Source organism: Molothrus aeneus, chromosome 4, assembly GCF_037042795.1.
Source record: "Molothrus aeneus isolate 106 chromosome 4, BPBGC_Maene_1.0, whole genome shotgun sequence".
Lineage (NCBI taxonomy): Eukaryota > Metazoa > Chordata > Aves > Passeriformes > Icteridae > Molothrus > Molothrus aeneus.
The window spans coordinates 41,542,656-41,559,647 of NC_089649.1; the positions used below are offsets into that span (position 1 = coordinate 41,542,656).

General features: G+C 39.7%; 2 protein-coding genes across 2 annotated transcripts in view; one reads left to right on the forward strand and one right to left on the reverse strand.

The window, feature by feature from the left end:
• The window catches only part of SNX25 (sorting nexin 25), an 83,231-nt gene extending 80,993 nt beyond the window's left edge, over positions 1-2,238 (forward strand). The window contains exons 18-19 of the mRNA XM_066548332.1: positions 340-440; positions 1,220-2,238. Coding sequence (XP_066404429.1) covers positions 340-440; positions 1,220-1,294 — 176 coding nt within the window. The 3' untranslated portion in view covers positions 1,295-2,238. The remainder of the gene's footprint in view (positions 1-339; positions 441-1,219) is intronic.
• Positions 2,239-3,334: 1,096 nt separating this feature from the next.
• LRP2BP (LRP2 binding protein) lies at positions 3,335-14,244 on the reverse strand. Its single transcript, XM_066548336.1, has 8 exons — positions 13,983-14,244; positions 13,546-13,658; positions 11,536-11,649; positions 9,837-9,979; positions 9,654-9,759; positions 8,980-9,203; positions 5,206-5,371; positions 3,335-3,457 (listed from the first exon to the last, which is right to left on the reverse strand). Exons 1-8 carry the CDS (start codon positions 14,242-14,244, stop codon positions 3,392-3,394), a joined length of 1,194 nt encoding a protein of 397 aa, XP_066404433.1. The 3' UTR covers positions 3,335-3,391.
• Between the last annotated feature and the right edge of the window lie 2,748 nt (positions 14,245-16,992).

Sequence of the window (16,992 nt, forward strand, 5' to 3'; positions counted from 1 at the left end):
TACTGAAAAAGGTATGTGATGCATCATGTTAGAACACTTAAAATGTTCTGAGATGCACACACTATTATCTATTGGGTAACTGGAGAATAAGGATATCTTTTCAAGCTGTGTTTTTAAAAGGTTGGTGAGTAGGGACTCTGTGTATCTTGTAGTCAAGGGCCAATTAAGTGCAGTGGCTTTTTCCCCCTCCTTTTTGGGTCTTTATGGTTGAACTAGATGATCTTGAAGGTCTCTTCCAACCTTTATGATTGTGATTATGGGTAGCAGAATGATGATTCTGGCTGGAGGTTTTGCCTAGCATGAGTGAAACAACATAAACTGAAGTAATGTTTGTTGCAGATACTCTGCAGAATCTCGTTGGACAACAAAATGCCCGTCATGGTGTAGTGAAAGTGTTCAATGCATTGCAAGAGAGAAAGGCTAATAAGCATCTACTTTATGTGAGTAACCAGAAAAGTACCTTTTTAACTTCATAATCCTGTAAGTTACTGAGCTCCACTCACTCAGTATTGAAGCCTAGGGAGTGTGGTTTTGCAGAGATTTATTTATTATTAAAATAAGTCAGTTGCTCTATGTTTGATCACTTGACTAAGTTTGAATAACAAAAGACTGTTTAACAGCAGCGTTGTTTTTGTCTAAAAGAGATCTGCCAACACATACAATGTGCCTGACTTCCTAAGGTACAAACTAATTTCTTCATACAGCTTAGAAAAAGAAACATTCCTTGGAGAATCCTAGAGAAGAACTCCAGAACTGGTTCATAGTTAGGACATGACAGCCTTCCAGAAGTTCCACTCCTCAACTGTTGGGAATAGTTGGAACATGCAGCTGGATCTAAGTATGACACCTTCACAGTCAGTCAGTCTCTTCTGGCACATTCCAGACCGCAGCCTGTGACTCAATGCTGCCCCAGTACCAGAGAGAAGGTGCATGCCCTGCTGCTTGCCTAGGGTGCTGTGGAGTCTTTGACACAACAGCACCAGTTTATACTGGGTGGGAAATCCCCATCTGAATGGAGCTGCCCTCAACACTTGCCTCCCTTCAGTCTTAAGACATTTCCCATGTTATCTGTAGGGCATGTGCTAACATCTGGATGAAAGAAAAGTATGAATGTAATCAAACCTATGTGTTTCTGTTATTTATGGTTACCTAAAAATGACAGAAAGGAAGAGAAATTTTGTTGGCACCTGCATCATTTAAACTCATTTCTGTTTTTCAGGTTTTGCTGGAACTGCTGCTAACTGAACTGTGTCCTGAGCTGAGAGCTCATTTAGAGCAGCTTAATGCCACTTAGGTTTGAATCTGCACAATTGGACCACTAGAGAAATGTCTATGTTCAAGAATAGACATGAAACTTATTTTCCTCTTTTCCATAGAGGGCTGAGGACTATGATGATTTTTAGCATTTTTCTTTCCTCTAGAGTTTTTTGTGAAGTACAGACTTGAAAAGATCTGATGCTGTTGTAGGGTAGACAAAAAAATGCTGTATAGCTGCCAATTTTTATTTAAATTGTTCTATTTGACTACTCCTCTGTTTCAAATATAGATTGAAAAATAAATGTTCATATATGCTGAAAGAAACCAGAAGATATTTTAAACATTTATGGATAGAAATTTTGCTTATAGTGGTAAACTAATGAATGTTGTACAGTTCTAATCTCCTCACTGAGGATCTGAGCATTCCTTTTTTTTTTCTTGTGTATTGAAAAAGCCTTGTCGTGCAATACTACATGTAAAGCTATTGTGAAAATTTTATCAATTTTGGTTTTACCAAAGATTTCCTGTAGTTTGAAGCATTTGTAAGCAATAAATATCACAACTGGATTGCAGCACTTGATATGAGGCTGTACTGACAACGGATCAATGGGTTTGACAGCACTAGTTTCATAAGAAGTATCTACATTGCTTTGAAGTCTGTGTCAAAATTATGTATTGTAAACTGGTATGTCCTAACAGAATGCCTGTGTTTAATGTTAGTTCAAAGATTAGTGCTTATGAATTGCTTCTATGAATGATCAAGTAGACATTTAATTAAACCATTCTGATAACTTCCCTGATATTACTCAGGGCTGTTTTATTCAAATGCCCCAATTTCAAATAACCTTCAAATCTTTCTCTTATTTTATACAAGGAAAGAAAACTGTCTTCAGTGGTTGGGTTTTTTTTAAATTTATGTAAAAATATGTAAATATGATGTTAATGCACATCTAAATAATTAAACATCATCAAAAATCCCTAGCTGACACTCATTACTGTCTTCTCAATTCAGTACAGTTGTGCTCTTAGAAAAACTACTTGCAGTTATGACTGGCTGTATTGTAAGGTACATACAATCTGCATGATCTATATAAATCAACATTTTTAGTAACATCTAACCTTCTATTCTAACAGTTTCAGAAGAGTTTGCAAGTCGTGGCACAGTACTAAGAAGCAAGGCAAATTCTACACTTACAAAGCTTCATAAGTAAACAGGCATTTAGAAATGTGCAAGCTGACCACAGCAATCAGTAAGTTTTCCTAGTGGCTAATCAAAGTGTCTTTTAATAAAAGATCCAGCTTGACATTGCTCAGACATAAATACTCCTAGCCAAAAGATTTCCAACTATTTCTAATACAGAGGCAGTGTGAATGCAATATGGAGAATTGAGAAAAACAGGCCTTGTCTTGGGGATGTATATTCAATATTTCCATACTAATGTTTGGGGCTTTTTTCCCACAGTTCTGTAAGTAGTGTTTATTAGTTTTAGAAGCTGGTATGGTTTGAATTGTAAAGCTTAGGGTTCTACTGGACAGTTTCCAACTTTGAGTCTCTGCAATCCTAAAGAAATATGTATAAAGACTTTTAAGTAAATCTAGATGCTTTAGAAAGTGTGTGGAAGAAAGTATAAGCACCACTACATTAAAAGCATAAGTATAAGCACCAATAACATTAAAAACTGCCATGGCCTGTAAGTGGCCTGTGTGTGAAAATAAGACAAGTTTGGGTTCAAACTCTTCAGAATATTAAAATTTAAATACTATATATGCAGAAAGGAAACAAGCATCTTTCTTTTGCTTTGTTTTGATTCACGTGCTATGTAGCAATATGACATGAAGAAAATACATCTGTCCCAATGAAATGTCCTAAATAAACCTTAAAGTCTTTAATATTATTTTTTAAAAATCTGTCTCGGCTTATCTGAGTTAGAGAGCATGAGCTTTTTTGCAAGAGCACTTTCTCTTCTAGATAAAATGAATCAGTGAATTGCTTTAAATAATAATTTGAATGAAAAGCAAGATGAAAAAAATGAAAAAGCAAGCAGTAAGTGATGAACAGTCTATAATTGCTGGAGATTAATGATGGTTTATTGTAGGAAATATATTTATATACCAGTTACAGTTATAAGAAACACTAAATTCTCCCAAGATTAGCTGCCAATTCAAGGTGAGAAGCAACAACAGGATCCAGATGGCATGCCTTTAAAAACAAAGAATATCAGAGTTCTAGTTTATAGCTACAATAAAATTGTATGTTATCAATATGACAAAATCTGTAAGTATCAAAAAAAGGGAGACAGTCAACTTGCTAAAGTATTGAAGAGTTAACATATTTGGATTTGAATCCTTTTTCTGATGCCACATTAAAAAAATTAGTATTTAAAATTAGCATACAGGACTATAGTATTAGTCTTGGCTTTATTTTTTAAAAATTCTGTATGTTGGCATGGCAGATGCAGCACCACAGTCGGAAAAATAAATCTGCTTACAGACTGGATGAGTTTCACTCACATCCATCATCTATTGCAGGACCATTAGGGATGCCCATATTCTCTTTCTCATCTCTTAAAAAACTGACTTGGTCTAAGAATGGTAGGCCAAAACAGAGCTGAGCAGTCAATTAAAACAAATATGACTTCAGGTAAGTGTAATTGTAAAGTTAACATGAGAATTTTGCAGGTACAAAAAAAACTGGACACCCCCATAACTCTTTCGAAGTGACTGTTTCAGGGAGTTTTCTTGTTTATTTTATGTTGCTTCTCTTGTGCTATTGATTTAGAGACACATGACACCAGTCATAGGAACCACCTCTTTATACTGAGACATCAGTGACATTCCTAGACCAGTCTCAGGTGTACAGCAGGTGAATAATGAGTGAAAGCCGTGGTCTTCTTTCAGCTGTGGCAGTTTTACTACATTTTAGAAGACCGTGGGAAGGGCTACACTCCTGCAATGCCATGCAACAATTTAATCCTGATGGACCTCTTCAATGCCTTAACTAGGAATGGTCATAATACCTCAGCTTATGTTCCTTTCCTGATTGCCTGCTCATCCTATCCTCTATTACATTTTTACAGTGAGAGAACAAAATAGTTAGTGTCTGCTCTGCTAAGCCTTCTCTATCAGTGACTTCCCTGAGTAAAGAGCTACAAAATTTGCTTGCTAATTTATCATTTCCATAACACTCAATTCATTTAGATTACTGTGGTGTCCATCTTGGTGCATTCTACCTGCAGAAACAAATGGCCACTACATGCTCAGAAACCATAGAGTCTCTGAAGCACAGATGCCAACTTGCTACATTCTCTTCAGCTGGTAAAGCTACCTTGCCTTGATGCCTTTAGGCATCACTGATATTACTCAACAGATTAATCTTCCAGAGGCCATTATTAGTATTTTTCCGCCAGCTTATTTTTCATTAGTCTTACTCCAAATTTAGAACTTTGGAAAAAATGTAACTGATTTTTTCCCCTCTGTATATATTGAACAGAAAAAGCAGTAGATCCTCAGCTATCATGGATAATGTAAATATAAAAATAAGCATGAGAACCCGTTATGGCCAATTTAATAAAGGTTGTAATTGTTACAGGCTCCAAAGTATAAGGAAAACAATTTTTCAGTTATGAGAGAATGACAGAAAGCAAATTAATTTGGGGTAAAATTATTCAAATTGTTTAGCTAATTTATCTTGGAAGTTACCAAGCTCTTTGCTGTGGTGACTGCATAGATTTTTTGTTGTTGCTGTTGGTTATATTGCTTAAGCAAGTGGGCAGAGAGCATCCTTTCAAGGCTATTTTCAGTAGTTTTCAGTACATTTCTATCAGTCTACATGCAAATATTTTTTTAACATAGTGCTGGAGTCCTTAATGAAATAACAAGTTTAGACTTAATCCAAGGTATCACTCCATTTCACAAGATAAAAACCAGTCTAAGACTTTCCCCACTTACTTTAGAATAGTACTTCTCAGCAGCCTTCTTGTTTTTCTCGGTGCCTCGGCCAAGCTGGAGGCATCTAGCCAAGTAGAAAGCAGCCATAGCAGCCCCCTTGGCTAAATATGTTGGATGACAATCAGTCATCTTGGCTAGCATGTTGATGTCATCATTTGCTGTAGCCCTGTCGTGGAATTTAGAGCATTATGTTAGATAATGATAGTTCAAGGAATAATTAAAGTTGACCATATATGACTTTGACAATGCCTCCTTTCTGTTTACATTATTATCCAAAATAAGCTGAAATTTACATGTATTCGGCATCTTATGAGGATTCTTCTATTTTATATTTGATTTTAAGTTAGTCTTATTTGAACATTGTGGTATTGAACAGCAAACAAGTATACAACTTTTGAAATCACTTTAACTATAGTTATATTAGTTATAAAAGGCAACATATTTTATGCTAATTGTTCCCTTTAAATTATTTTATGCAAATTGTATGTGGAAGAAAGGCAAAGCTCTTATTTCCTCTTATTTCACTACATGAGCAACCTCATGTACTGGAAAATGTCCCTGCCCACAGCACAGGGGCTGGAACTAGAAGATCTTTAAAGAGCCAACCCAAACCATTCAGTGATTCTATGATTCTAAAATTTCCAGTTCTTACTAGGATGTTGGCAAATCATAGTAATCTGAAAATCTTGGACATATTGAGAGCCTCTGGTTATAAAACTCTGTTAGGAAAACCACTTATCACTATCTCAGCTCAATTATTTCCTTTCTTCTGCATGCTTGCTGTCATCTTAGTTTCAACATGTTTTTACTAAAAACCATTTTAAGAATCAGAGGGACAAAGTGAATGTTGTTTTAACTATCAAGCTATGATTATCTAGTATAATCACTGTAATATTAGAAAATGCTATACCTAAGTGGGATTTTTTTTTCTGTTGTCTTAAAACAGATACCGCCAAGCCCCATACCCTTTCCAGGTACCAAACAGTAATAATATGCTTCTTTACACATCATTTTAGCTATGTCAAAGTCACAGACTTGACAGAAGAAGGAAAAGTGCAAGTAATTTCAGTTTATAGGTACTTCCTATAAATCAGTGTTTATGAAAGATTGTTCTCAAATAATCCTCTGCATGTCAGTGCCTGCTAGATCACCTGGAAGTGTTGGGAATCATGTTCTTCCACCTAATTTGGTCCCATTAACAAATACAGTAACACAACTGTTCTTATTTAGCAAGAACATTAAAATAAAACAACAGTAACATATTACCTCTAGTTATTCCTGATACGTAACATTTTCCCCTTCCTTTCTGAAAGATAATCTACAGAATGCTGATGCAAATAATGATATCCAATCAATTCAGGCAAAAATTCTATTTCAGCACAGCTGACTTCAAGAATATACCACAGCAATTGGTAAGTACAACTGTGTGGGATAACTGAATTTGAAGTGAAGTATCAGTAGGTAATGTAGACTCAAAATATTAAACAAGGTTATACCGTACGTAGTCACATAATGTTTTATGCTTGTATCTAATGTAACAAATGTAGTTCCTATGAACACAGAAGGACAAATTTTAGCATAAAAGGTATCAGTGCTTGATATTACTGGCTGAACTGCTAAGATTTTTGCCTCAAGGCTATCTTCAATTCTAATTAAGTGTAACTGTTTCAAGTATAGTTTCAGTATTTTATTTCAGAAATGGTCACCTCTGACAGTACTGTGGGATTTCATTGCTATTTTCTGCAATTGCAATTGCAGCTGATGAGGTGCACTGTATTTGTCTGGATAATCTACCATGCAGCATTGACTGGAGGGGATTCATTCCCAGTGAGACAGGCTAGACCAGACTGAACAGTCAGTGCTCCAGTTTGACAGTGCAAAAGAAAAAAAAAGCAACTCAGAGAGAAACAGTCCTTCTTAGCATGGAGTAGAACAAACAGCATCCATAGCTGAGCTACTGAATTAACCAAGCTCCTGCTACTCAGTGGCATACAGTGCAGCTTCTGTAAGATGGTAAGGTGTGACATGTTTGCTGCTGTGCAGCAGCAGCTATGTAGACATACCCCAAAAAGCACACACGTGATCATGTGCCACTTGTGCAAGTAGTCAATCTATCTGCATCTTATTTCCAGCAAGTCAATAATCTGATTGACAGATGGAACTTTTATCAATACACTGGTAAATGGAGGTTTGTCACAGAAATGTGCTGTTTATCAGCCATAGAACATTGTGCCAACACTGCTCTTGAACCTGAAGGGGTTGCACTTGTGCCATGTTCCAACCAACTGGGGGATAAGCCAGGCCAACCAGAGCAGCAACAAATGTTCCTTAGCTGATTCCCAGGTGAGGACCAGAAAACAACCACCCAAGTGTTGGTGTACAGTGCACATAGCTTGGGGACCAAACAGCAGGAAGTGGAGCTCTGTACCCACTCAAAGTCACACAACCATAGGAATAACTGAAGCAAGGTGGAACAACTCACATGACAGGAGGATTGTGAGGGATGGCTATAGGCTGTTTTGTCAAGACAGAAAAAGAAGAGGAGTCATGCACTGAATTAAGGAGAACCTTGAATGTGGAGAAACAAACTATGGCAGCCTTACTGAATGCCTCTAGGTCAGCAACAGAGGGATCATCTCAAGAGGGATCTTACACTAAACATCTGTTATTGACCTCTGAATCAAGATAGTAAGACCAATGAGATAATACTTGGGTCACTTAAATAAGCTTTGGGTAACAAAATCTGGATCTTATGGGTGACTTGAACTACCCAGGCATTAGATGTAATAAGAATACAGCAACTCCCAGGACATTCATGAAGTTCCTGGAATGGAGCAGTGGAGTACTGCTGCCTCAACCAAATGTCAGATGTGCCAATCAGGAATGAGGCACTGCTTGACTTGCTACTCCCAAATCAAGAAAATCTACTTTGTAGGACCTCAGTGATAGCCTTGGGTGCAGTGATCACAGTATTGAGGATCTGGGATCCCGTTGAGCACTCTGAGGGTTAGTACTAACACAAAGGTTTCAGATTTCAGAATAGTAAACTTCAGCTCACAGGACAGTTGGGAGGGTCTCCATAGGAAGCTTCCATGGAGAATAAAGGAGCTAGTGAGTGCTGGGAATTTTTCAAGAATGCTTTTCTGGAAGCACAATGAACTGTTTGTTCATTCCCTTTAAAGGTCATGAAAGTAGGTAGCAAGAGACCCCCTTGACTTAATTCCAAGTCAATTTCTGAGCCTGCTCAAAACCAAAGGTGATGCACACCAAAGATGGAAAAGCAGGTTAAAGGAAGTGGTGGATTCACACACCTTGTACACTTTTAAGATTCAGTGGGACAGGGTGCTGGGCCATTGTGTCTAGACTGTGCTTTTGCCAAGAAAGGTTGGACCAGATGATCACTGAGATGCCTTCCAACCTGGGGGGTCTTTGGCACTATGACTGTAGGGGTTAAAGGGAATGCTGAAGGCAGGAATCTAGAGGAGATAGTGCACAAGGAAGGCAGGATTCCATCTGGGCATCTGCTTTGGTTTCTCGTTCAAGGCTGTTTTGCTTCATTGGATCACAAGGAAAAGTTCAATCATACTGAGGAATTGAGAACCTTATAGTATTAATTTTTTAATTGGCTATTCTGTTGTTAAAGATGTTTTGCAATTCATTATCTCTAACATTTCTTGAGTTTGAAAGACACAGGACCATTATCTAATAATAATTTAAATCCGTTTTATGTGGTCTTGCATGAAGAACCTTAATGAAACATAGAACAAAAATTACCTTTTGGCTAGTGCAGCAGCTTTTGAGTAAAATTTTCCAGTGTAGTAATATTCCACAAGGTGGCCTTGAGCATAGATATTTCCAAGTTCTGTTGCTTTCCTCAACCACTCCAAAGCAGCTTGGCTGTTTTGACATGTACCTTGTCCGTAGAGATACATAATGCCAAGTGCTCCCTTTGATTCCAGATTTCCATTGTGACATGCTTTTGAATGCCAGAAAAAGGCCTGAACAAGAGGCACAAAGTTAGGGTATGTATTTACTTAGCTGATTTTCTTGTATACTGTTTCCATAAAAGCTTTTACACCAACCATCCTGTAAGAAGTGCTTATACATAAAAGAAAGAAGAATCCTTGTAAGGCTTTTAAACCTGCTTCATTTACAGTCAGAGCTGTCAATCAGTGTTACCTGCTTGAATTATGAAGGTTACTAAAGCTGACAAAGCTTTAATCCATTCTATCATTCTTTCTGATACTCTCACCAAAAAAAAAATCTTAGCTAGCAGTGTCAAGTGAGTCAAAATGAGGAATTCTGACTATCTGTTCACATTGGCTTAAATGGATGATAATGTCTAACTACTCGAAATACAACTTTCAGAGTCAAATATACCACTGTATTATTTATCTGAAACTAAAAATTAGTCATGACTATTTTTATTTCAAAAGGTAGGGCTTTACCTTCTTCATATCTTTTAGAATTGGCAAAGAATAAAGCATTCCTAAAGTACTCTGGGCCTTTACACTTGCTTTTGGATTTCCATTGTCTGCAGCAGTAAGCCACAACCTAAGAAAACGGGGACAACAAAGTTTAAGAAACACACAATCTTATAATTTTTCAGGAAAATCACAGACTGCCCTTACCTTTCAGCCTCTTCAACTGAATGTTTAACACCACATCCTTCATAATATGCCCTGCCAAGATTGTATGCAGCTGCAAACTTCAAGTGACTTGCTTCTGGGGAATCAGAGTTGAGTATTTTATTCATGTATTCCACTCCCCTTTCCTAAAATTGTAGGAAATATAAGTTATATAAGTTCTATATAAGTTATTATGTTCAGACTGTGAAGAGGATGAAATATATAACCTGAGAATGCACTAACTTCTGCCAGACAGGTAATTTTTTCCCCTTTGAAGAAAGGCTGAGGCATACTGGCAGGACAGCTTGGAGAACAGTGTCATACCAAAGCAGAACTGACCTTTGGTTACTAGAAAGCCCCTAAATTTTTGACCCCAGCATATTTTTAGTGTGGATATTTTTATATTTCCTCATAAATGTTCATTTGATAATATATTACTCTTCTTCACTGACAAAATTTTTCCCAAAAATATTATTGTGCTTACGTAAATGAACGTCACATCCTATACTTGTAACATTTTCAATTTCAGAATTCTGAGAACTTTTTAATATTGCATATTGTATTTGAAATCATAAAACAATCTTAACAAGAAGGCAAAGTGATACATAGTACAATTTGAAGTCCCTGCAATTAAAATATTTTAGACTCATAGAGGACAAAATCTGATCATGTTAAATAAGCAGATGGATAACATTGCATATGAGCAACTGGGCCTCAGAATTACTTTAGAAATAAGATTTACACTGTTAGGATTTAGCATGGACACCCTGTATAAATACACTAGAAGCAGTCCTTCATAAAAAGTTTTGCTTTTATTTAGCTTCCATATTGTGATACACAAGAAAGAAAGAAACTTTGTTAAAATGTTTATTTGCAAGCAAACAAATGTGGTAATTATGCAGACCTACAGAAAAAATAAACCACCCCCAAGCCCCAATCAGAATGTTTTCAGTTCTGCTGACAGTGCTGTAAGCCCCAGACAGGAGTCCCAGTTGTTAATATACTCTGGTTCATTTTTTTTGGCCTTCTGTCTTATAATTGACCCTTCTATTCCTAATGCTTGTGTTCTTTCCTTATGCCACTTTTTAAGATCATCTTCACCAACAAATTAACTCTCCTTATTGTAGTAAAGCATTCCTTTGTCTTCCTTTTTTGCAATAGAATTCTTCAGTTTGAATTCTTCAAATGCTTGCAAATGTAATTTTTCATGTGTCTAACTTAAGAATAATACTGTCAACCATTGGCAGAAGCACAATCATCTCTGGCATCTGTGCTAAAAGAATAAAAAATACCTTAAAAAATCTTTGTGCCAGAGATCTTATACTTTGAAATATAATTGTTTGATTTCCATTTTGACTCACTTTATTTTCATGTACATAATATGCTTATTAAAAAGTAAAAAAATTAAAGCAATTTTAAATGTAGCTTCCACATGAAGTCCAACCAAGCCCTTGAAAGTTAATTTTAAAATAGAAATTACTGTATTCTTTTATTCCTATTTTATTATAACCATTTTTGAGAACCTCCTCAACCCAGAGGCTTCATTCTTTAATGATGCTCTGTAAACATCTGCACTTTATGAAACTAACTAAATGAAAAGGCTGTTAATTTTAAACTAAGTAATCATGCTTACAAAGAAGCTCCTAGTAATTAGCAGCTGATATTAGAGGAAAAATAAAAAGCGTGCAGCTAAATAACTCACAGGGTCTTTTTTAGTGCCAAGTCCATCATAATACATTACACCAAGCTGATACATTGCTTGAAAATCTGTATCCTTGATTTTTTCAAATTGCTTTAATGCTTCTTTGTACAACCCCTGGGAAAGAGAAAACAAACAATAGCTCTCTGATATATACACCCTTACTATTTTTCAACCTGGTGTATTTCTCTCATGAACGAAGAACAAGAAATTGCAACCACAGAACTGGCTGAAAACAGAGTAAATTAAGAACCAAGAAAGTTGGCTAACCAAAAGCCATTCTGACAAACTTTCTCCCCTCCCACAAACTGCCACAAATCTTTTTAATTTGAGCAGATAAAGTCTAGTTCAGAGTCCCTGCCCCCTCGATCTGACATCCTTTAACTTAGATCAGCTGTTCTTACACCTCGAGGGTTTAACAGTCTGCTTTTACATCTCTGCTAAGGGCTGGTTTCACAAAGGCTAATCAACCAGATGTCTGAAGACTTTCATGGACCCAGATGTCTGCCACACATTCCTTATGGAGGTATCACCGGCAACAACAGAGGTACTTTCATTCCTAAGAATGAATCTCTGAGAGTATTTGCTTCTGCATTAAGTCTGAGAAGAAACCACACTTATAAATACACTTAAACAACTGCAATACAACAGTTAACTGAGCCTGGTGTCCTCAGTTAACTGAAATACTTTTACACATAAACACTAAGTAAAAACAATAGAGAAATTAAAATATTCTTATCTATATTTTTACTTCAAATTTTCTGCGTGTTTTGATAAAAAAAAAGAAGACTGCAAAATCTTAGAACTGAGCAACAGTTCATCAGTCAGTCAAATGTCCTCACAATGACCAATCAACCCCTATTAATACTGACCAAGCTATTATCTAATTGTCTTGGGAACTTATCCATTTTGATTGTGGGGCTTTGTATTTTCTAAGAACTCTGGAAAAAAAAAAGCCAGTTTCTTTTTGCAACTAGCTGTCATGAATATCAGAAAAAGAAGGACAGGAGGCACATTTAATCTCACCTTTCCTGAGAATTTTGTGCTATGTGAAGGAGACAAAGGGCTGTGATTAGGAAGTGTTTTTTTTTTCCCAGTATCTAAAAGTACAGTGCTAAGAGCATGTGCATTTTTAGGCACTACAGACATACATTAAAAAATCTGAAAAGTAAAACCTGCTCAAAGAATAAATTTAGGGAGGTACAGCAATATCTATCATGGACATCCAAGCCAGCGTGTGAAGAAACAGAGAGGAGTCTGTTCATTCAGCTCCAAGGAATTGTCTCAGGTAATTCATTAACGAAATCATTAAGGACAGGCCCCAGATGCAGAAAGCCTGAGTGAGTTAATTCTGTTCCTGCTGCAAACTGTGAGACTGATTTACACTGTGCAACTGCTGCACTGTAAACAGTACTGAATCTGTGCATGTCACATCAGAAAATATCTGACTCATCATTTGTACTACATTCTTTTCTATCTTCTTGAACTAGGTTCTAATTTTCACAGGAAGCTGAGGTTTACATTCACCTGCCAGCCAGTCTTACCCTGTTCCCTGAGGATTTACTTTCCAAGACTTGGATGACCAATTTTAGCCAAACTGGGCAGGGACAGAGATCTTGAAGATAATACATTTCAACAAGTTCTAGTTCCCAGGTGGGGAACAAAGATTGAAAGCTGTGTCTTGGTCAGGGCTCACTCTCACTAGAAGTGAAAACAAAGTGCGTTGTATTTGGGCAGTCAGCTGCCCAAAAACCCAACCTGGCTTGGAAGTTAGCTATAAGGATAGGCTGCTACTTACTTATCTGGTCCTGAGGAGACCTCTGAGGGAACTGGAAGATCTCACTAGATGTCTGGGCAAAGTGTAGCTTATTTAGGGGGAACACCAGGTGATTTTAATAGGAAGAAAACAGGCATAGGGGACCTCTTTTAGGTTTTTTAAGGAGTCTCTTTTTTCACGGAAAAGGTGTTGAAAACTGTCTGCTTTATAGTATTTACTTAAAAGAGGGAAAGCACCTGTTGATAGTATTGTTGTCCATTCAGAAAAGGTGATGGAGGATCTCCACGTGCCTCACTCCTCACTGGCGACTCCTTCGATTTTGCCAAGAGTGCATCCCGGGAGTGGTTCTCTGATTAAAAACAGACACACGTTTGGGTTTGTCCTCTAAGAGGTGAAACCTGCCTTAATACAGTAGAAGTCTGAAGCTGGCCGGGTCCCCTTTCTAACATGGTCTTCAAGAGACTAAGATGAAAGAGAAGGCTCTGTTATAAAACCGGAAAGCTGAGCGAAGACAGCCCGAAGGAAACGTTCAGTGAATGCAGCCTGACCCTCGTGTACGTGAATTCCGCCGTGAAGAGCTCAAACCCGCGCCTGCCCCCAGCCGCCGGCCGGGCCGGGCCGAGCCGAGCCGGGCCGGGCCGGGCGGTACCTGGCGGGCCGGGCCGGGCGGTACCTGGCGGGCGGGGCTCCTGCGGCAGCCGCTCGCAGCGCAGCGCCAGCCAGCACCGCCGGCCCAGCTCCCCCGGCAGCCCCGCGCCCGACGGCGGCTCGGGCTGGGCCTGCCCGGATGGGCAGTCCCGGGACCGGCCCGAGCGGGGAGGGCCAGAAGGGAGCGCGGCCGCGGCCCTCGCTGGTGCCGAGCTCCTGGCGCTGCCGGCCGTGGATCGGCCCTTGGTGCTGTGCCGGGCCCGTGCCGGCTCCCGGCGCCGCTCCATAGCCGGGCCTGGGGCGGCACGGCCTCCGGCAGGGCAGGAGATGGATGGATGGTGGATGGGGATGTAACGATGGCGTTTCCGTTCGGGCTCGGCCCCGCCGACGGCCGTTGTCCGGAGCGAGCTGTCAACAAGCGACAGGCCGGGCGGCGGTATGGGCACACGCCGGATGTTCCCTGCTGCCGCCCGTTCTGTCGGAAATTAAGAGCAGAAACCCAAAATGCTCTGCACAACACTACAGGCAAAAGGAGCAGAAACTCTGAATGCAATTCAGAGAAAAAGGCACCAGGCCATAACACTTCAGTCCAGCAGGCGGGACTTCACGCCGCTGCCAGTGATCAGAAACTGTTGTAATGTGGTTTGTTTTGCCCATATAAATATTAAAAAACTTGAAAAGGATAATTGAGGGAAGATGCTGTTCGAGGTTTCTCCTGAAATGTAAAGCATTGCTTCCACTTCTGTTGATTGCTTCTGGCTGTCTCTCTTACAAAAAGGGACTAATATCAAAATGCATGAGAGTGCTTTCAAAATAATCTTTAGCTGTGCTCCGAGCTTTTTCTTTTTTTCCAGATGATTATCATCCTTCCATTTTTGGCAGTGTGATCTGTTTCTATAGCGACAGGGACAAAGGCAACAATCAAAACGGGAGAGTGATGCCTGCAGATTTGTGTGGTTAAAACCATGGGCTCAATGTAATGTTTTCCAGCAGTCCCAAGTGACTTTAAGTACCAAAAAACTGCTAAAATTAATCCTGATTCATTTTGTGTAGATGATATAACCAAAGAAATCTACAGGAAAGGAAACTTTTTTTTTTAAAGCATCAATTAATTACTTGATTGAACAGGCAGAGTGAAGAACAGTCTCTGAAAGCAGCACTACCTTTCAGCAAAGACAACTAACAATGGCTTGCATGGCTGCTTTTGATGCAAAGGGTGCGAGATTCACCAGCACACCTTGGTTTATCTGACTGCTTACACATTTATTAGAACCATTTTTCCAATTTAATTTTGTTGATACATATGCAAGATGTGTGATCTGAGTTACAAAGCACAGAAGAATTTTTGCTAAGTTATTTTCCAGAACAGCTGTAGCCAGGAAGCCTTGTCCTTACCTGGCACTTGGGGCTGCCCCATACAAAAAAGATGAGAATTGTTGCTCCTGTGTTTATACAAGTACCAAAAATTCAAAAGCAGAAGAGTTTTGCAGGCACTAATGAGGTGTGAAAAATGTGACCTGAAGCTCAAGAACTAATTAATAGCAGGAATTTGAAGAGAGTTTGCCCGGCCGGATGCAGATGCGTGTGTAGGTGGCTAGGCTGGAAAGATGAGATTCCTCAGGTGCAGCTTGAAACCTCTGAATTGCTGAGGTAATGTGGGGAGGGAAGATCTTTAAAAGAAAAATAAAACCAAAAGCACCAAAACACAACCTCTTGGGCAATGCAAAACTATTTAGCTTTAGCTAATTCTGGATATGTGTGTTTTCAAAAAATCTTTAAAATTGCACAAACGTATCCCTAACAAAGCATAGTTAGAAGTGTAGGAATTTTGTTTGTCAACTAATTAGCTTGGCTAGCTGTTCAGGGACAAACCCAATACAACATTTTGTAATTACACAAGTGTACTTCTTTCCATATAAAAGAGAAGTGAAAACTGTCACTTACTGAAACAATTCTGCTAAAGTGATCACAGGCTATCTACCTGGATTTCTGCACCTTTAAAATTGTATTGCATATGCTCATATTATACTAAAATAAATTATATTAGCTGTCCCAGAGAAGAAGCAGAAGGTAATTTCATCATGTTTGTGAATTAATTTCAGAACTATGTATGCCCTAAAGGAATACTGTTAGGCTTCTTTTCCCTATCTCTGTTTATTAAAACCGTGCTATTATTATTTGTTTTTTAAATACGTGACTTTCAATTATTTTTTTAAAATGATGGTAGTAATTATGAGGAACTTCCATAACAAACATGGAGGTATTTGAGACAGAAGGAAGTACCATAATGCTAGGGGAACAGAATTGTGCACTTTGGACACTCACCCTCTCTAGGATGCTTCAAGCTCATGTAAGTGACAATCAAGGTTCTGTTTTTGCAAATGTGTTTTGAGCAGAGATGTAGCAGGTGGCTGTGCCCAGATCCACCACTGCCGATTCTAGTCCCGCTCACACTGGTGATGATGAACTTGCTGCAATGTCTGTGCTGAAGGGCAGAGCTGGGTCTCACAGCGTGACACGTCTGCCCAGTCTCCCTGGCCGAGTGGCAGAGCGTGGGCACGACGATGGTACAGATTTCTTTTCACCGATTTAAGCTTTTTTTGGGGGGGGGGGAAAACGAAATTAATTCTCTATTGTTGTCTTTCCTAGATGCAAGTCTGCCTTGGTCTAGCCTTCCCAAACCAGCGTTAATGTCCGCTGGCAGAAGCGCTGTGGCGGCTGCGCCTGGCAGCAGCACAGCCCAGCGCACACCAGGCCGCGCTCAGGGCTCCGTGGCTCCCGGGCCAGCAGCGCTTCCAGCGGGCCCGCTCCCGGCCGGTGCAGCAGCGGGTGCCGGGCTGCCCGGGGCTCCGGAGGGCGCTGCCGCGGCTGGCGAGTGTGTGCGGGACGTGCCGGCCGGCCCCGCGCCACATGGCCGCCCCCGCCGCCAGCCCCGGCCCGGCCGCGGCCCCGCGGAGCCTCGGGGCGGCCATTGGGCGGCGGCTGCCGCTGCCTACGTGCGGCCGGCGGGGCGGGCGGGGCCGCGGGCCCGGCGC

Bases quoted from the DNA above. Each gene is read 5' to 3' on its own strand.
- LRP2BP (XM_066548336.1), bottom strand. From the start codon at position 14,244: ATGGAGCGGCGCCGGGAGCCGGCACGGGCCCGGCACAGCACCAAGGGC. The intron at 9,980-11,535 runs GTGAGTTATTTA...CTACAATTTTAG, and splicing joins TTGGCACTAAAAAAGACCCT to GAAAGGGGAGTGGAATACAT. The intron at 9,204-9,653 runs GTAAAGCCCTAC...CCTCTTGTTCAG, and splicing joins TTCTAAAAGATATGAAGAAG to GCCTTTTTCTGGCATTCAAA.